General features: G+C 39.6%; 2 protein-coding genes across 2 annotated transcripts; both read right to left on the bottom strand.

Moving 5' to 3' along the window:
• Positions 1-634: 634 nt before the first annotated feature.
• Positions 635-8,366, bottom strand: vps26a (VPS26, retromer complex component A). The gene is made up of 9 exons (XM_080026300.1): positions 8,298-8,366; positions 6,754-6,903; positions 6,395-6,470; positions 5,545-5,701; positions 4,220-4,384; positions 3,993-4,099; positions 3,603-3,704; positions 3,304-3,413; positions 635-2,759 (listed from the first exon to the last, which is right to left on the bottom strand). The coding sequence occupies exons 1-9, from the start codon at positions 8,298-8,300 to the stop codon at positions 2,643-2,645; spliced, it is 987 nt and encodes a 328-aa protein (XP_079882426.1). The 5' UTR covers positions 8,301-8,366; the 3' UTR covers positions 635-2,642.
• A 2,085-nt stretch (positions 8,367-10,451) lies between these two features.
• Positions 10,452-16,003, bottom strand: srgn (serglycin). Its single transcript, XM_080053577.1, has 4 exons — positions 15,759-16,003; positions 13,961-14,102; positions 11,372-11,547; positions 10,452-11,257 (listed from the first exon to the last, which is right to left on the bottom strand). Exons 1-4 carry the CDS (start codon positions 15,814-15,816, stop codon positions 11,154-11,156), a joined length of 480 nt encoding a protein of 159 aa, XP_079909703.1. The 5' UTR covers positions 15,817-16,003; the 3' UTR covers positions 10,452-11,153.
• Between the last annotated feature and the right edge of the window lie 5,070 nt (positions 16,004-21,073).

Here is a 21,073-nt window from a genome sequence, read left to right as displayed (position 1 = left end):
TGATACATTCTCAATAAAGAAGACGACTGTTTGAAATTAAGACTACATTTATAAATGTTTGAGCACTGTGAATCAAATAGTAAGAAATACAAGTATTAAAGTAAAATATGGACAGGCAAAAAATAAGGTTTCCTCTATGGCTGAACCCGAAGATCGTTTCTGATACGCTGATGATTGCCTCGCCGTATGAAAAACTGGTCCAGCTATCAGCGGCTCTTGCACATTGTCTTCCGCGTAAAAACGAACTTGGAGTGATGGAGACTTGTGGTTATTTTTGTGTTAGTTAAAAATAGTCTGTTAATAAAAAAGCCCATTTCTGTTTAAAATATAGCTAAAATTCCTTGTTCAATAAGCGGCCATAATTAGAGATAGCCTATATCAAAATAAACATAAACCAACCACCTTATTGAAAGCCTGTGACTTGGCCACTTGGCTGCAGCACCTGACAGCTGTTGGTATTTCCCAAGTTGGATAACTTATGTATTCTTTGTGCAAAACATGTTGAGATGTGCCCTTTAACGGTAAAGAGTTGAACTGAACTCGTCTTACTAGATGTTTTATAATTATCATTGTAGAAAAAACTCCAGCACAAATTATTTTCAGTATAAATTTGCTTTATTCATTATTCACCGTTCTATATATTTGGGTTTGGTGTATATACACATATCATACACACAAGTTGATGGCATCATGATTTCGACATTGTGTAAAGATCAACATGCAGTAGCTAAGACAGGGGCAGAGTGTTTTGGCTTTTGAGTGTTTACTTCATTACTTGTGAAGGTTTTAAACGTAAGCCTACACCAAACATACTCTACCTGTACAGCATTCAGAAAAACAGAAAATATGCCTGACAGACAGAAATAAATAGTTACTTGCCAGGAAGTAACTTGCAGTTCCCAAACAAACAAAATAAAATACAGAATGCAAGAACACTATAGTGAATGTAACATTTCATATGTAACTGTAGATGTGTGTTCAGCAGTTAATGAAATACAGCCTGGACATCCCAAACAAAATGTTGTAATTAATAAGTACAGTGATCTGTAAATAACAGTATAATTTCCTCCACGGACACAGGAGGTCTCGGAGGTGATATTGTCCTTAAGGGAGCTTTAGTTTCAGCATCCATGCCCCCTAAAGAACAGAGTTAAGCATCAGAGGGTTAAGTGCAAAACTGGCCACAGTTCAGCAGGCAAATTCAGCCTACACACAAAAGAGCTGTAACATCACCAAACTGTAACAGTGTGTGCGCTTGTAGGTGTGTCTTTAAAGCAGGACCGAAAATTACCGGCCTGAGCATCACAGTGGAACATTATCGGGCTTTACAGTGTATTGATACTGCATCCCCTTCCAGTGCTTAACAGATACAAAGCATTTACTAACATTTGCATTTTACCTATACCAAACAAACAGGCTCAAAATACCCTGCACCCTAAAAATAAAAATAAAAGGTGAGGCAGACAAGAAAGTGTGCTGATCATGGCTAGCATCATTGCAATCTTCTATTGAATCATTTTAAGTGTCAATAGAAACTGCTTCTCGTGTAGTGATAACAGAACATTTTCAATTGAAGCTACGTAGCCGGGTAACATCCTCAGCGTTAAACCATTTTTTTATTGCTTTATGCTGAGTTTTAGAAATTGAAGAAAATCGATTTCTGAAGTCAACAAAAGTGAGAGTGAGCCAATACCAGCCCTGACATGGGAACCTAAAGTTCTGTTCACCAAAAATATTTTTAGATCGAGTCATAGCGACACTCCTTTTGTGCTCAAAGCACTGAAATTGTACTGCCCTATAATCTAGAAAATCCACATACCTGTCATGGAACAGGGATTTTGTAATTTTGGTGAACAGACTCTTAAAATAACTTTGGAAGACAAACAATAAAAGTTTTCTATCCTGCAACATGAGTCATAAATAAACAACACTTTAAAGATCAAACTAAATGCCTCGTGCCAGAGAAACATCCTGACTTTAGAAAAACCACAGAGGAATAAAACAAGTATTCATCTTGACGAGAGGCCGACATGTCAAATTGACCTCGAGAGTCTTCAATGGGCAGAGAATATGAATGTTTGGATGGGAATAAATGGGTGTCGGAGAAGAGTCCAGGATAAATGCTGTCCAAATGTGCAAACGCAAGAAGCTCCTATTGCAGAAGAAGGGGGTGAACGATGTGGTGCTCGCATGTAGCCATCTCTTATTTCCCCATCTTCGCTCCTGTTCATGCATTCTTCAAACTGAGACTGCATGGCTTCACTTGTGTGCCATTGTGCGACACCAAAGTAAAATAGGCTGCCTCACTGTTCCTCACTTGGGGTCGGTTTGATGTGCACTCTTGCCTTTGACATTTAGTATTCAGCCTACTTGGATAGTTTTGCTTGTGCGTCCGTTTGCAAGTGTTTTTTCAGTCCTGGGGGAGAGAGTGATGGTGGTCTGACAGCTCACGTCTTAAGCTGCGAAAAGGGGTGAGGGGTATGTCTGAAGCTAAGTTATGTGTACAGACATTTTCCCAGTCCAGGGAGACAGTGGGGGGTGGGGTGGGGGGGGGGGGAGCAGCCCTCACACATCTGGCTGTTCAGCAGTGAAGAGTTGGGGTGTGTCTGTGTGTAGTATCAGTTCATATAATAGCGCTGCGTTCACATCTCTGGCTGCTCTGCAGTAGCGGGCATGGTTCTGGGCTCGGGCGATTCGTAGCGCTGATGGAAGTTTCTTTTCCTAATCTTCTCTGGCGCTTTTCTCCACAAAACGATCTCCTACAGACAGAAGGCAGAGGAATGAAGACACTGACAGTAGTACTATTTCAACATCTAGTGGCATACAAATAGACACGTACAAAAGTAGAGAGAAAATGTCATGTAAAAACAAGAACTAAAAGAATGCAGAAATGAATATTTATACTGCAATACTGTTAAGGAGGGAGGACAGAAGGATAAGTCAGACTGGAAGCACATTGTCTGATGACAATATGCTTCCAGTCCAGGGTACCTTTAAAGTAAACCATGTTTACTATTAAAAAAAGGAAGCAATATTGTAAATCAGCTTGACGGACAGAAACCAACTGTATTCTAGGTAAAACACATGGTCGTTCGGCAGTAGGCCTGCACGTGTGACAGACTAGTTTGGAACAAGGCACACATATATTAATGTTATAAATGATAGAATTATCAAAGTAGCCATTTGATACCATGTACAAATTGGTAGGTGAGAGATGCCAGGTAACTAAATATCATTTCCAAACACATTGTGTCAAGTTTTTAAAATCAGCGCAGTGAGGCAGAGAACTATGAAGTGTGTTACCTGTTGTTTAAAGTATCTTCTGTCCTCGTCATCCACCAGCACCAGATTAAGGAAGTAACGTACAGAGAACTTTTTGTTGACATCTCTCATGGTGGGTGTCATGTCATATCCTGTAAGGGAGCAGAGGCTGTGATATGATGTCCACTCAAACTTTAAGTAAAGAAATATGAAAAAAGTGGGAAACTGAAACATTGATGATATAAAGTCATATAATGTCAACTGTCAAAGAGCAGCACTTAAAATATAACTAACTGCTCATTGTCAACTAAATTCTTAAATTGGAAGAGAGGAGACCTTACCTGCCAGGAACAGTCTGATAGGGATTGATTCTCCTTTAACTGGGGCGCCATCCATGATTTCATACTTTGCAACCGTCTCAGTCTCTGTGGTATTACTGGGCCCTGAAAAGGAGGATGATTATTCTATAGTTCATATTACACTAAGTGAGTAGGTCAGAATGATTAAAGTAGAACAGAGCTGCCAGAAGTTGCTATGCTCTTATTGGGAACTAAATCAGTCAACAGTTAACAGACGAGTAAACAAACTACAGTATTTCACAGCTAGAGAAAGCTCAAAAGGTGCTTAACACAGAGTCATGCTGATGGTCCAGTCACACTGATCCATGTGTCTATATATTGACCATTATCTATGTTAGTTTCATTTCACATGTGTCTAGCCCGGACTCTTACCAATGCCTGTTATCTCTTTCTTGATGAGCTGTAGCTCCATGTGTTGGATCTTGATCCTGACCAGCAGGAAGTAGATCTTCCCAACTATAACGTCCTTGAGGTGGTATCTAACGAAGGGACAGACATCAAGAGCAGCTGCTCAAACTGACCTAAAGTCTCAATTGTTTTTTGTCTAAAGGAAAAAATAAAGACTTCAACAGAAAAAGTCAAAGTGATACTGATCTTACTTCGATTTATTATATTCAAACTCAATGTGCAGACAGTCCTCTATGCCGACCTCCATCTTGATGGAGTTGTTGACATCTGGGTAAGTGGCTAACTGGTGGACAATCAGCTCGTATTCCTTCACTAAGTCAGACAAACGACGAACCACTGTCACCCTGAGAAAATACCTGCACCAAGAACACAAATGTAAGCATTTAGAGTCAGACTGGACGCACATGTTGTATCCATCAACGTGACCAACATATAAACAGTATTAAACTAGAAATACTGCCTGGCGGTTATATGCCTCAACAAGACATATAATTGCCAAACAGTAAACTACAGTGGGGGTAGGCAATGCTTTAAAGAAGGTAAAACTTCTTATAAGCTACAATATGGACACTGCAACCTCCTAAATCTATTCAGTTCATCTTTGAGTCAGAGTTGACATTTGTGAAAATCGCCCACAGCAATCTTGAGATATTGCGCTCACAATATGCAAGGTCTGAGTGACCTTGGCCACATCATTTAAATCAGTCTATCCTCTTATCAAAGTTTGAGCTATTGCATTCATTAAGGAATGAGATCACAGTGCCCTTGACCTTTGAACTATGACTATAGGCTAATCAGTCCATCCTTGAATGAGAGTGGTAATTTCTGCAAAATTTTATGAAAATCCCTCAAAGCGTTCTGGAGTTATTTCCTGCGTTCCAAATCGCATACTCTTTCTATTTTCTATTCTACATACTAAATTTGACCATACAAATAATCCAGTTAGCATGCAGTAGGCATACAATTGGGACTTTTACTTATTGATTTCATCATAACATTGCATCTTGATCTTGCCTCTCGATTTTTATATCCGTCGCATCCCCGGTTGTTTTCCATACGTTAGCTCCGTCGATGTGACGTAACTTCCAGTGCGCACTGGATTGTGGGTCAGAATCCCCCAAATAGCATGCTGTTTTCAACACAAAAAATCTCGGACGGATGTAGTAAACATTCGGGTTTTTTGAAGCATACTAAATCTGACCAAAAGAATTGGGACATCATAAATCTTTTTTCTGCCATACTAAATAGCAGAAAGTATGGGTATTAGAACACAGAGATTGCATTCATGAGGCATGACGTCACAGTGCCCTTGACATTTGACCTCCAAAAATCTAATCAGTTAATCCTTGAATTAGACTGGACATTTGTGTTTGAAGAAAAAGCCTCATGAGATATCACGCTAACAAGGGATGACCTGAACAGATGGACAGACAGACAGACAAAGAGTTGTAAGACTTGTCATATTTTGCTGATTGAAATTCAGTATTCAATGGACCTATTTGTGTAACACAATTACCTTAGCCTGACATTGGCTCCGGTATAGGACTCATACGGCTTCTCCACCTGCATGAACTCAAAGTCGTAGCTCCTGTTCTGTGCCAGTTCTCCGGGTAGAGCCAACTCTTTAACCAAGTCCACAAACTCATGGGTGTTGCTCTTATCAGAGAACAGCTCTGAAATACAGCAGAGTAGGATTAAATAAGTGTATACTTCTTCCTGCTCCTTTTCGGGCATGTCACATCAATACAGATAATTAGTTTTCTTTGTTCTTTTCTTTTTGTGAAGTCTTTTAAACATAAATTTTGTTTGTTGTATTTTTGTGCTTTTCATTTAGTTTTGTATTGTTTTTGATATGTCTGAAATAAAATAAAAAATTAAATGAAATGAGAGTGGATATACAGTGATTAGTGGTCTGGGGCTTGTATAATTCAACACAGTCTGACTCACATTTTTAGTTTTATTTCAAGCTTTCCTCACTTTTTCCAAACACTGCTTTTGTTACCATCCTCCTACTTCAAGTACAGTCCGAGGAGAGTTTAGCTCCACTGCGGCAGGCTGCACATGACGACCACATGCTTTCTTAAACCTCCTTTTAAACCAAACAATAAAGCCAAGAACCTACTGTTGGCATGTAGCCCAATGCGCCTAATTAGCATTTCAAACGTCTCATGGACCCAGTAGCAGAGGGCGATTTTTAGGTTTTGATGTTGAACCAAATCCATCAGCACCATCCTAATAACATCGAAGCAGCAACTGAATTTGTCATAATCATTAAAAGAGTCAAGTGTCCATTGACCTTATACATTATAGAGAAGGATAATTATAGCTATAATAATGCACTAATGCATCACTTGACTCATGCTCACCTATCTGTCCAACAAACTCTATGCGGATGCCCTGGTGCTCCAGTCGCTTTCCTCCCGCCTTCACATTGAGATCCACCTGGAGAGGAAACATTTGATCAAGAGATCAAGTATCACGTGAACCAAAATACAACGGACAAATATGTATTTCACTAGAAAGGAGAGAGTCCTCTATTTATAGAGCACATACACATATCTGACTACAGCTATCCCGGCCTTGTTAGTACATACCTGCTGGTGTATATGTGTGTGTGTACAATTTAATATCAAATGAAATGACAACACATTTTAAATCATGCTCTATATGCTGAACCCTGTGGACCTCTGTATCCCACTTTATGAATGATATAAAGTCAGCCGACCTTGCCAGACACAGACTCTCCGTCGTAGAACAGGTAGTGTTTCTCCACTTTCCCATCCTCTGTCTTCAGCTCGGCCGTCTTCCTGCTCTCTGCGTCGTTCAGCAGCACGTCTATCTCACATACCGGCGCAAACAAACCTCCTAGGAAACTCTGAAAGCACAAAGGGCATCATTAGAAAGCAGTCAGTGCATCACACACAGGGATAAAGACGACTTCTTTGAACTTTGCTAGTTTGTCAGAGTATGAGATTGACCCAGCCTCCATTCACAGAAGAACACGTCCTTTGCTATACTAATCCTGAACAGCATGAACATCACATTTTGAGATCTGTTTTTAATCTCCAAGGTTCATAGTTAACCCTTAAGAAATGCCTTAAGGCGCACTCACACTAGGGCCGTTTGTCTGTTCCGAGCTGCAGGAAGATTCAGCACGATTCCCCCCCCCCTTCCCAGTCCCCCCACTGGCCCGTGGTCACACTGCTCGTGGCCTTGTTAAAACCCATCTGCAGGTACTCTTATGGCAGACATTCAATGGGATGTATCTGTCTGCACTCTAGTGATCCCAATTTCCCAAACACCACCACAGCTGCTAAGTCAACGTCTGTAAGTGTGTGTGGTGTGCACAACAACAACAACAAGACTGATGGGTGCATTCTGGACACGATCAAAGTCTAGGGCTGTAACCTTGTAAATGCCCACCACAGCTACTCCCAATCCATACTCAGGTCAGGTAGAAGGATAACATCTGGTATTTCCACACTAATGCAATCCCTTATCATCACCAGCTGCACAGCCACATTGTTTTCCTATGAGCTGGCACAACCACATGTTTTCACAATGCTGGGAGCAGCAAATCTGGAGGAATCAGCACACTCGTCAAGATGTCAGGAGAGACAATATCACTGTCTGGACACGAGTTGGGCGCTTTAATTTGTTGTATCATTTAAAAGGGATATGGGTATATGGGTGGACAATCTAAATCAACCTATTGAGCTACCTACACTTGAGCAAATAACGTCGTAAATACAGCAACCAAGTCAGAGGATATCAACTTGCATGTCATGCAATGTAGTCCATAACTATTTAAAGCGATACGTGATCAATTCGTTTCAATCGAGCAAATGTTTTTAACATCAAAATCATGGTAGTTTTTCAAGTGTTGTTCATCATGCATGTGACATAGCTTAGAATAGTAGATCGCGCTAACACCCACATTTCTCTTCATCCCTCTTTGTAGCTCCAATAACCGGAAAAAATAAACAAGCTAGAAGCCTACCTCCCAATAATTATTAAACACTCGTAGTTCCCATCAATCTATAAGCACAGCTGCTACGTTTGGCTAGCCCAAACATCATAGAGCTAGCAGAGACGGCCTCGTACCAATGCTAACACGACCAGCCCAGCTATCGTTCCTGTCCTCTTTAAATATTAATAAGCTGCTGTCATGTGAAGCCGAGGGTTCGTGTTAACGCCGGGCTTTTGGTTCATTATCACCCGGTTCGTTTCAGTGCGGTCTGAACAGTTGCTGCTCGTTTTAACACTCACCATCTCGGCCGTAGACAGTTGAAGCTAACAGCTAGCCCCGCTCCGTGCAGCCAGTCCGTCTGAACCAGGAGGTACTACTGGGGATCACCGTCATGTGATGTGACCCGGGTCATGTGTGCGTGTGCGTTTGCCGTGCGCGCAGGAGCAGGGGGCTGAAACTGGACCAACTGGACCCATGCTCAGTTTGGGACTTTTTGTGGAGACACCATGGGAGACACACACACATAAAGGAGAGTAAAAGTGCTGGTTGATAAGAACAGTAACACAACATTTATTTTGGCAGGAGACATCAACTTACATTATTATTTTATTATTAGGCAATTGACAGGATATGTTCATAGACCTGACTACTTTCAAGCATGTAGGGCTATTACCAAATGTTTGTTTTTGTCTTTTTGCTAGTAGGGATCCCTTTAATTAAATTAGGCTATCCAAAAATGTATCTGAATTAGCCTATGGTTTACAAAGAAGCCCATCACCGCTCTCTGGTGGACAAACTCATGACTCTGCTTCTTAAATTTCCTCAGACATAGGCTATCAATGTAGGCTGGGTCAGTTTTTGTAATGCCTAGGCCTGCTTATCAGCCAACATAAATGCTGCACTAGGCTATACAGTGGGGGATAGGCTAAAGTAGGCTATTCAACACACTTCACAGGTTAAGAAGTTCAGTTGTAACATTTATCCATTAAAAATGCATATGCGAAAAAGTGGAATGTCAAATGAAAATAGTTTTCAACATAGGCTACTCGCTGAAATGTAGCCTATTGAATATGCTACCTGGTTGAGACACTTCAAGACGCTTCCTAGTATTCAGTTAGGATTTTGGCCCAGTCTTCCATGCAGACAATCTTTAAATCTTGAAGATTTGGGGAAGCCTGCTAGTGAATCTTGATCTTTGGTTCCCTCCACAAATAGCCTAATGTAGGCCTAATCTATTAGGTCTTGTGATTCACTGGGCCATTCCAACAATTTTATTCTATTCCTCTGAAACCAATTGATAGTCTCCATGTCTCCATTCATCTTGTAATAATGTGGAGGATGCTGGTACCATGAGAAAAGAAACAGCCCCATTCCATGATGCTTCCAACTCCAAACTAAACTGTATTTTTTAGGGTTATAATTTGCCGCCCCATGGCGCATAGTATCGCTTCCAAAACCTTAAAACATTTTCTCGACTGACCACACTACATTCTCCCAGCAATCCACAGGCTTCTCCAAATGATGTAGCAAACTTCAAATGAGCTTCAACATGTATGTAATTTCTTGGCATCTTCCAAAGTGATTATGCATTAGAGACCTCGGAGGTGCAGTGCATTGTCTATTGTTTTCTCAATGATGACTGTACCGGCTGCTTCTAGGTCTGTCTGAAACTGTTTTCGAGTGACCCTTGGCTGTTTGGCTACTCTTCTGACTAATTGTCTGGCTGCCTGGTCAGGAATCTTGCGAGGAGCTCCTGTAGTGGTCAGTTGATGGTTAAATTATGTTCCTTCCCCTTTGCAGAAGAGTTGAGAAATCCAACTGTAACCAGTGCCATGTCGTTTCTCAACAATGTTGTTGCGAAGGTCTTGGGAGAGTTTTTTGCCTCTATGCATCATGAGATGTTTCTTGTGTGACTGCTTTGTCACCATTGATTTGTTTAATTGCATTTAGAAGTGGGTCGCACTTCTTTTCAAGAGTGGAGGTGTAATGCACTAACCCATAGTGCTGGTTTAGTGCTTTTCTCAATACATTTTGCTTGTGTCACTACACTTTATTACACATAACTTTCTGTAAGGACTGGAATATTTTGAGTTAATAATTAAATTGGGAGCTTGGACAATGTCTTTTGGACATCAATTGTATGTATTGACTTAATATGTATGTTTGTCTTAAATTTCCCATGTCTTATTAATTTTTTTATCAGAAGTGTATATTGCACACACTGATGTCCAAGCATTTTTTTATAGGAAATTAATCAACTGCTGATCATTTCTCATATCCTGAGCAAGTATAGAAGTGAAGGCCAGGGCAGGAGAGAATAAACTCGGTAAAACCCTGTTAATCTAAATTAAGACTCACAAGCTGCACAACTGACTGAGGAGATATAATAATCATCAAGCACACGAGCAAATAACAGAACAACTATGATAGTATATAGTGAAAACACAATTGAATACTGTTGTTATCAATCCTTTATTGATGGGAGTATTTCAAATGCAAATTAGACAATGTAGAGCATGTTGGGATGCATCCATGTACACATATTTTGAACACGTTCCAGCTCACAGCAGTCAAGATTGCGTCAATCCAGCCCTGAGGGATTTGGGTTTAACAAGATTATCGTGTTCATCCTTGCACACCAGAAATTAAAAAATAATTTGCATAGCACTCCTGGGTAAATGTAAAGTGTCAAAATATTTGAGACAAAGGGATCAATTAATATAAAAAAAATATTTTCTTTTTCTGTGTTTTAAAAGAAAAACATGCCTCAAAAAAGAAGGTTGGAACTATAGCTACAGGACAAAGGCAGCATCATATTGCACTGTTATTATTTTGAAAGCATTTAAACAATTTTTTACAGGCAAATAAAAAAAACACAATTAATCTTTTCCACAAGAAAACACAAATACAGGCCACTGCCAACCTAAACTAAATGAAAGTGTATACGTGTAATTTTTGCAGGCATTTTACAGTGGCAGGCACGTTTTCATTGTTCCCATCAATAACACTGAGAACCCGAAGTATATATTTAGCCTTTGTCGATATCTGAGCAAAACTTCTTCCACCAATAGTTGGTGATGCAGTATTTGTGCTACCATTACACAGGGTGGAAATAACATAGATGCTAGCCGTGTGAATGCGCGTGGGTGTACGGTTTACAGCTGCAAAAGGTGGTCTTCCCTCAGCTCCTGCTCTTCTGCTTTGGCTTGACCAACAGACCTGCTAGGGAACAACCGCCTCATGGCCCTCGTGTCCCCGCCTGCATGAAAAAAAACAAGGACGGATCAGACTACATGGACCAGAGAAAAAAGGAGGACCTTGAAAACTATTGAATCAATGCAAATCAAGACAATTTTCCCACCATTAAAATTACCTTTGTCTAGCTTCTCTGTCCAGGATTCCCCAGAGAATGAGTCACTTTCAGCAGTCACAAAGTCCCGGTCTGCAGAGCCATCAAAACCTCCAGAACCATACTCAGGCAGGTCAAACACGGGGTACTCTTCGCTCGACTGTGTTTCCTCCTCTTCTTCCTCCTCAGGCTCTGCCTCTCTGGAAAACAGAAGGAGAGTCAGTTATTGAAAGATTGTTTGTGTCTGTCTGACAGTAGATAATACTGATGTAGTCAGGGGGCCGCTCATGGTGTAGTGGTTAGAGCGCCCAAAACGTCAACACATATTGCCAACTGCTGATGATGGTTTTAAAGTTCAACTTTAAGCTCAAAACATTATGTCTGTACCTTTTAAGAGTAACTCTAAAATTTAATCTATACTTACTTAATATGGGATGTTGTGTGTGTGTGTGTGTGTTTTTTTGTTAAACATACAAGACGTAGAAGCAACCATCAACTAAACCTGACTTGACCTGACAGACAGACTTTCTTTTTTAATTTATTTTTTAGATAAATCAGACAAATTAGGAAATGAAAGCGTACAATCTTATAATATAGGTTAGCGTAACCTTTTTACATAACTGATATTTCTCAAACATGAGTATCTTTCCAGCGTGGCACACAGGAGGCAGAAACAGAACAATAGACCAGAAGCAGCAGCCTGCCAAACGTCACAGCCCACTTCCTCTCAACACTTCCCTTTTGCTTCCTGTTCAAGGCGAGCTGCAAGAGAAAAGAGCTGGGGCCCTGGTGTTTGTAGACAAGCACGAAGGATGTAGGAGGCCAAAGACCTCTCCATAAGATTTAATAAGGATACATGTCATTTTGCAAAGTTATTCACTTTTGTTTATTTTTTCTCCCACCATCATTTCCACTTGCTGCCTTCTGTGTTCTACACTCCTTCTCTCTTCTTTTCTTTGCCTGGTCTGAAACCTTCCTTACCAGGTTAAAAGCACATGACGTGGCTCAGTGGATAATTATTATACAGGATACCACGTACATTGGCTCATTAAGGCAAATATGAGTTATCCTATTATATTCTTCCCCTTTGATATCTGATACAGAAAAAAGGCTTTAGAAGATGCAATGAAGCAATTGTCTTGTGACGAAATGTCAGAGTTTTGTGTGTGTGTGTGTGTGTGTGTGTGTGTGTGTGTGTGTGTGTGTGTGTGTGTGTGTGTGTGTGTGTGTGTGTGTGTGTTTGTGTTTGTGTGATTTCAACATTGTAGATGGACTTCAGCTGGATAAGATATCTTTTGTGGTATTTATTTTTTCACAAGCTTCCTTTTTTTTTAAATATGCGTAGGCTCATTAACAGATACATCGATTAGGAGGAACTCGAAAAGAGGAAACTGAGGGCTGGGACCAAGACTGTGACTTTCTCAGAAGTCACACACATTAAAACATGAAATTATTTCACCGGTTAACACACACACACACAAACACACACACACACACACACACACACACAAATGCCATTCTCCACTGGCTCATTCATTCCACGAGGAAACCGTTTTGAAGTTCAAGTTAAACTAAGTGAAACAATCTGGACAGAAAGTCTAAATCAAAAGGATGGTTTCGGTTCCTTTTAAGATGGAACTAGACATATGATTCAGTACTTGAATCACATGTACTCCAACAGTTGGATGAGGTTTCATTTGTTTAATGCTCAAAACAATTGCTCAAGAATGCTCCCTTTGGGTTTCAATAAAATATATGAGAAAATATGTTAATTCACTCACCTATTCCTCTTGTTTTAGCTGATACTTATGTGTAGAACAAGGGGACATTAAGTGAACGGACAGCTTGCACAAAAAGTAGATCACAGACCAATAAAGATTAATCTAAAATATAATGACTTATTTTGTTTAGTTTTGCATTTCTGAAGTGACATACAGTACCGTATGACTTTGGTCACATTAAAGCCATCATTAAACACCCTGCGTGGCACAATAGGAAATTTAAAGTGATGACATTTATCTTTTTCGAAAAAGTAGATCTGCATTCATGCCGTAATATGCAAAGTGTAGAATGGGAAAAAGAGCATAGCAACATTATGAGTGACGTGGACTGTTTTAAAATCTACAGTAACATAAAGTTGAAATTATCTGAGTACATAGGACAGTCCAACATTTCTCACCTTTACTCTAAACTGTGGGGCACTGACACAAATCTGGCTTTAGATCAACATCAACAACTGCTTCTGTACTCTGACAATATGATAGTCATAGACTATTTAGTTCTTTCTTACTCCAGCTCCAACCTCTTTGCATTCTCTCTCATGGTTCCTCTGCCTTTCTTTATCCCTCCACGTTGTCTTCTATTTTGGCTTTTCTTGGCCACCTACCTCACACTTATATACTCTTTAAACACGCGCACACACACACACACACACACACACACACACACACACACACACACACACACACACACACACACATGCCTGGCACACAACGTTGTGGAGTTGTGTTAACAAAAGTAACAACAGATCTCCAATGCAGCATCAGCAGTTCCATATTTAAGGTCTGCATTTTTATGTACACTCTAACACACAGAGATCACCTGAATACTTACAGATACTGTGCAGCTGAAGCAGGCAGTTTAGTTGGCAGGTCTGGACTCCATTCCATTTCTGGACCTTGTTGAGTCACACAGTTGGCCCGGCCGCCCTCAGGGTTACATGTCACAAACTTATACGAAGCAGTTCTAGGAGCACCTAGGGGTAGAAGAGAGTTCACTGAAGTTTCGTTTGTGCTTTTGTCCCATGTAATTTATGCAACATTTTCCGGAAAATGAGTGTGTTCTTGGGCAACATCTGGTTACTCATATATGAGTAATGGATCCATATATGGATCCATTCAGTGTGACAGTCCGAGTTGACTATACTAATATTCACTGCAAATGAACACTCCGCAGTTATCAGGCTTTTCATTGCAACAAGCTAAAGAAAACATTTCTGCATTTGCTGTCACATATGTAGGACACGGATTATATAAAAACACAAATCAGATTTATAGTAATCATCTAGGAGATGTTGTCATGAATGCTAAGGACATTTGCATAATTAAAGTGCTCTGCCAAAGTCCAAATTTCCTGTTTTGTCCTCACTGTTGTGCTCTTTGCATTGTTTACAAACCAGCTTAACCATAATTGTTATTTTTTAAAGCTTAATGTTTCTTGGAAAACCTTTTTAAAAAAACAACATTTGGTTACCTCCTGAAAGACATTGCTGGTTCACACTGTTATTCCTATCAGCGGCAATCTACTACCATCTACCACATAGGCGTTCAATATCTGACAGTTGTATCCAACTTCAATTATGGGCGTTATTTAGATGGGTGACTTCCTTTAAGAGTTTCGCTATAAAGGCTTAAGGCCCTAATATGAACTGATGACAATCTGTTACTATTTCTGTACATATTTTAGCTGCAAACGTTTAATGTGACACACAATAAAATAAGGTGTCACCTAATCATTTAATTTTTCTCCACCCTTATTCCACGGAATAAAATCTTGTAGGCCTAATTGTCAAAATACACTCATTCCAATTAAGACATAATCTGCATTAGTAGCCTATATTCACTGACATTAACTATGTCCATACCTCATCAATAAATGCATTTCCCTACAAAAATAATTTGAATATTTAGTATAAAAATGTATGGTAGGTCTACATTTCATAATACTTTGAGTAGGGTCCGCTTCCTTAGGCCTAGTCTTTAAAGAAACGACACAGCGCATTGTGTCATGGTGAGAGGCCAAAAAGTCCCCGTTTTCACAGCATTCAACAAGCCACATCGCAGATCAATTCGGAAACCGAAACGCCTTTTCTCTTTCCGATTGAACAGGCAGGGGTTCCTACGCATTTCCCCCCCTGACGAACTTCACATTGACCAGCTGTTCTATCATCACACCGTGCTATGGTGTATGGTAGCCCACAGAACAGGAATAGTTGTTTTAATTTCAGTCTTTGAGAGTTGTGAGTTTTCTGTGGAGTTTACAAGTGGCCTATACACGCTATCAGCGATGAGTCTGGTCATATAGCCTATCATTTACGGTAATACTCACAACAACATGCTGACACCGGTGGAGTCAAATACCAGAGGAGCGCAGTTTCACAATCAAAGACCTTGTCTGGCTCCATAGATAATATAGGCTACATATGTCTATGGTCTGGCTCACTCACCGCTCTAGAGACAGTTAGGCCTACTGTGAGGATGTCACTAATGTTCAAAGAGAGCACTTGAGCTGTCAGGATGCATATGATCTGACTTGTTTCCTCAACAACTGTAAAGCCTACTGCGACCTGTAGCCTATTCCTCCGTAACAAAAGTCGCAAAGTAGATTTCAGGATAATAAACAGTCGACTTACCCGTCCCGTTACGTAAGGCGAGGCAGGAGGCAACGAGGAACAGGATCAGTTTCATCATCAGCTGTGTCTTTTTGCTTTATTCTTTTAGAATGTTCTTTTAACGAAAACACAAATGAAACAAAACAGGCACTCCTTTCCAAAAGAACAAAACGACGCTTCTTGGCTTGGTGAAGAATATGTGTAAACTGACTCAGACAGGCAAAACTCCCCTTAAAAGAGCACAGCCCTCTGAGCGTGTGTGCGTCATGGTTTCCTGAAGTCTTCTCGTGAAGAAAGTGGCTGAACATCCTCAGTGGAAACTTTTTTTCTTTCTTTCTTTCTTTTTTTGTGGTTGCATTAGCTGCCTCAAATATCAAGTCGGAGTTTGCGCAACTCTCACTTGGACTGAGGAAATACCAGAAGATATCTTAGAAAAGATTCAATCAGTGTTCCCTGATAAGAGCGTGAGGAAGCGACAATTTGGTTTAATTGGCGGCGGGCTCGTTTGGTCGGCTGTTGAGAGGACATGATGGTAGATTTGAAAGCTACTGCTTTTACATGACTTCAATTCAGTTCTATTGAATTTGTCATTTTTAAGATATTTTCAGTTCAAACAAATGAACAGCAATTCGATTATCTCTCTCTCGCTCTCTCTGTGTGTGTGAGAGATATAATGTGTCTGTGAGAATGTGCACACTTTGTGACACAAAGGTCAATAAAATAATGCAATGGAATGCATATTGAAAATGTATAATTTCATATTTGTTTTCATCCTAATTTACAAGGGCATACATGCCTTCATACTTCATTAATAATTTGGATATTGAGGATTAAGAAACTTTTTAGATCGTTCGTTACATTTTATAACACCTATAGGCCACCCTTAAATCTACTTCCTTTTTTTGAGGAAACAACACCTCACAAAGAAGTACAAGGATGGGGTGTGCGCACTTATTAGATTCAGTTGCGTATCGTTTGTGGTTTCATAACTTTTGTTATCTTCTTAAAAGGCTAAAAAGAATCAAAGGAGGTATAGACAGAGAATACAATCATTCAACAGCGTTAAACTCACTACATATCTCTTTAGATAGGCTACCTATTTCTGCTACACCTTAGATTATACTACATTACATTTGGAGAGAGCAATACTGTACAATACATTACTCTGCTAAACTGCATTTAAGCTACCCAAAAAGTTGATAAAGACGTTAAGATGAGCCAATCCCTTGACCTTATTTCAATTCTGCTTCCTCTTCAAAAAGTATTGTATGCCAATAATTGACTAATTGACTTTTGGTACCATGTTGCTACTGTAGTAACATGTTCAGATCATATTTATCGACTTAAAGAAAGCATTCGATACAATAGATCATTCAATGTTGCTATCAAAACTACAATCATATGGCGTGAGAGGAATATTATTGGATTGGTTAAGTAGTTATTTAAACAAAAGACAACAGTATGTTCAGTATAACGATAACAAATCCAATAATATGCAAATTGGGATACCGCAAGGTTCAGTTTTAGGACCGATATTATTTATACTTTACATTAAAGCTACAACGAGTAAGTCGGCACGTTGGCGACACCTTTGAACAAAAGCGGTAGTATTTTTACGACGCCAGCTGTCGTGAAGCTCGTGCAGGGGGTGCAAGATTCAAATAATCAGGAAGCAATATAGTGCGTGCCGTGTCCGTGTGTTGAAAGTGTGAGGGCACCGGACTCTTTTCGGCTCGGTGAGAGTGGTTAGTGACACAGCATCAACTACACCTGATTGCAATGAGTTGATCCATTGTCACCTCTCACGGAGCTGAACGAGTATGTGTCCCCACACAAAGCGAATGAACGAGAGACGGCAGTTAGTTATGGATCACGATGAGGTAATGTGTTTATGTTGTTGTAAATAATGACTATTTCAGATGAATAATGGTCATCTGATGATGCTGGTGAGGCAAAGTAAACTTTGTTTTAGTAGGCTACCGCTCATTCATTTAGGAGTAAACACTGCAGTCTAGGTTCACTCCGTGAAATTGTGTATAGGTTGCTTGGCAACGCCCTCCCGCCCGCCTATCACTCTCCCTTTTAGCTTTTCTACATTGCATTTTCTTTTTTTTCTTTGATGGTTCAGCCCCGTTAGTCATTATGACGACAAATAACTGTCTCAAACAAGGCTCCCGCGGGACAACGTCTCAATTTGCGGGACGTGTGAAAAGTAATGGAAATGCGATCTGGTCACCCTAGAAGTTAGAAGCATTGTTATTGAAAGTGAGCCCCCCTTTTTAAATGCGTGTTTTATAATCTGGCATTTATCCGATAGCTGTGAGGAGACAGCAGTCTCCGTTTGTCTGTGTGTGTATTGGTCTGTGTGTGTGTGTGTGTGTATCGGGCTGCTGGGCTCAGTGGCTCTGTGAAGGTGCTGCCTGCAGTGCTTCAACGTTTGTCTTCCTGTTACTTCAAAATAAAAGCCAACTCACGTTTGTCAAGTGAAATGCTAATGTGAAGCCAGTGAAATGTTTTTAATGTGAAGCCGAAGCCTTAATGCTCTATTTGTTTAACAGTAGCTAACTTAACTGCTGCGCGCTGATCTAAAGATAGTGTTTTTTTAATATAGAAAGCCGTGTCTCTGGCATTACCAGTGGTGACACGAGTTTTTTTGCTAAAAAAACGGCACTTTGTCCCGCATTGTCCCGCACAAACGTAGTCTTTGTCCCACATCTGGTGAATTGGGATCTGGTCTCCCTATCCCCTTCCCTCACCTGGAGTGATAGGCTTCTCAAATCACGTTCCTGCGCCACACTGAAATCTGCGACCAATACGGATATGTGACCATAGAGCATGCAAGCGTGAACCGAAAATCGGACTGGGTGTACGACCAGATCAAATGCAGTAATAAAAACTATATAAAAACGTCTTTCTTTGCACTGATGGTCTCGTTAGCTGTTAAAGGTAATTTATGATTATGAGAGGAAACATGAGGCTGTTTAAACGATATTTAAATGTTACTCGTTGCCGCTTTAATGACATCTGTGATGTATCTAAGTTACTGAATTTTGTTCTATTCGCAGATGATACAAACTTTTACCTTTCTGGAAATGATTTAAATGAATTAGTAAAAAGTATGGAACAAGAAATGGTCAAACTGAAGGAATGGTTTGATATTAATAGACTATCTTTAAATTTAAAGAAAACGAAGTTCATGCTTTTCGGTAATAGAAAAAAAGATGAAAGTACTGTACTATCTATAGCAGGAACAATCATCAGCTACTGTGTGGAGGTGTGGGGAAACACATACCAAAGCAACACAAAGTCACTCTATCTGCTATAAAAGAGAATAATAAGAATTATATTTAAAACTGGTTATAGAGAGCACACAACTATCTTATTTTTTCACTATAAACTTTTAAAATTTAAAGAATTGGTCGAATTACAGACACTTATTGTTATGTTTAAGCAAAAAATTAAGTACTGCCAGCAAATCTTCAAAATCTGTTTATCCTTATAGAAAATGAAGGAAGAAGAAAAGGACACTTTAAGCATCAAGTTGCAAGGACAACAGCAAAACAAATGTGTACTTCAGTGGTAGGAGTGAAAGTATGGAATTCTCTGCAGCGTGAACTACAGCAATGTACAAATATATTTCAGTTTAAAAAACGATTTAAAGAGAAAACAATGAATTTGTATGAGCACTTATAGAAATTAAAATATTATATATTATTATATATAATATAGAAAAAAAAAATTTATGATTTCTATATTGATGGTTGTGATCATGGTTTGCTTTGTTTTGGAATCAGTTTCAGATTGATGTTTTGGTTTCTATTTTGTTTCATTTATTATCGTCATGCACTGACATGAGTTGACATGTAGAGTGTTTTTTTTTTGTTTGTTTTGTTCTGAGGGGGCAGGAAATATAAGATATTCTTCACCCTGCCTCCTTTTCGTCATGGTTTTATGGATTGTACATGTGAGAATGTTGAAATGAGTTTTGTTGGAAGACATCCATGGACGAAATAAATGTAAATTAATCAATCAATCAATCAATCAGTGCAGGACTTACTTGTTAGGCACTTCAACAGGACATTCCTCCACTACTTGTGTGTTGGTGTGTGTGTTTGTCTTTCTTTCTGTGATGTAAGACCATGCTGGTAAACAAGTTAATAAGACAGTCCAACAGCCAGTATGTCCCATTGCCTCTGGCAGATAGTGTATTTATGACATTTCCTCCGTTAATGATGATGACTCAGATGTAACTCAGGAGGAGGATCCTTGGCCGTCAGGAGCAGAGAGGGAAAGACATGAGAGAAATGGAATGGTGACGTAAAGCATGTTGGAAATGCATAATATAGTGTATAAACACGGGCATCTATAGAACACATTTAATTTAAACAATCTTCTCCCTTTATTCTATCCAATAAGATTTAACAGGGAGCACTGAAAAACCATTTAAAAAAAAATGTGTCAAGTAAAACTGTTTTTCTGTAGAGTAAACAATATCCCCAATAGCTTGTGGCTTGTTTAGTTTATTGCATAAACAATGGGCTGAGTTGTGTTTTTAGGTGGCGAGATCACTATGAAAAAAGGATGAACAACAAAACAGATAAGGGACTGGCAATCAACAACAACAATTCAGTTATATATCTATCATTCTTAATTGAAAATCACATTTATATTGAATTAGATACCGGTAGTCTATATTTTTAAATAGTGTAATTGGATTAACACTGTCACTCATCGTTAATGAAACATTTTGTCTAATAGATTTAAATAATACAGTAAAACATTGAACAGTTCTGTTGTTTCAGCAGTTTTTCCTGCACAACATGCCTTTTGTATTGTACCAACCCCTGCTGAGAGGTCTGAAGGGTCCATCAACACTTGAGACTGTTGGTGCTTTTGTTGTTGATCTGGTACAAGAGGTGCTCTGGACTCTAATGATGGGGGGAATGAGGCTGATAACTTCTGTGGTTTTGTGATCGTCACATTTTGTGAAAATCAGCAGTCTTATCTCACGTCTCATCATCTCACCCCTATGCTGCACAGCCTATAGCTTAAACAAACTAACACTCAGAAAACACTATGTTCTAGAAAAAAGCATTCAAATGGGAGTCTGTCGAAACAGATTCTCATGATCAAATCTCCTGTCTAAATGCTTGTTTGCACTTCTTGTACAACAAAGACAGAAGTGCGTGTGTGGGCTGAATAACCTCTCTTTGACTGTTGTTGTGCTTCTCCTTCTGTGTCTCTCTGACTTCATGCTTCAGCTGACACATGCGTATGATGCTGCAGGAAGCGGTAACATCAGTTGCTATCATTTTCCCTCAGAAATGACACACTTG

Source organism: Ammodytes marinus (genome assembly GCF_949987685.1).
Source record: "Ammodytes marinus genome assembly, chromosome: 1".
NCBI lineage: Eukaryota > Metazoa > Chordata > Actinopteri > Uranoscopiformes > Ammodytidae > Ammodytes > Ammodytes marinus.
Note: the sequence above shows the minus strand (reverse complement) of the source record. Positions and strands in the feature narration are given on the sequence as shown.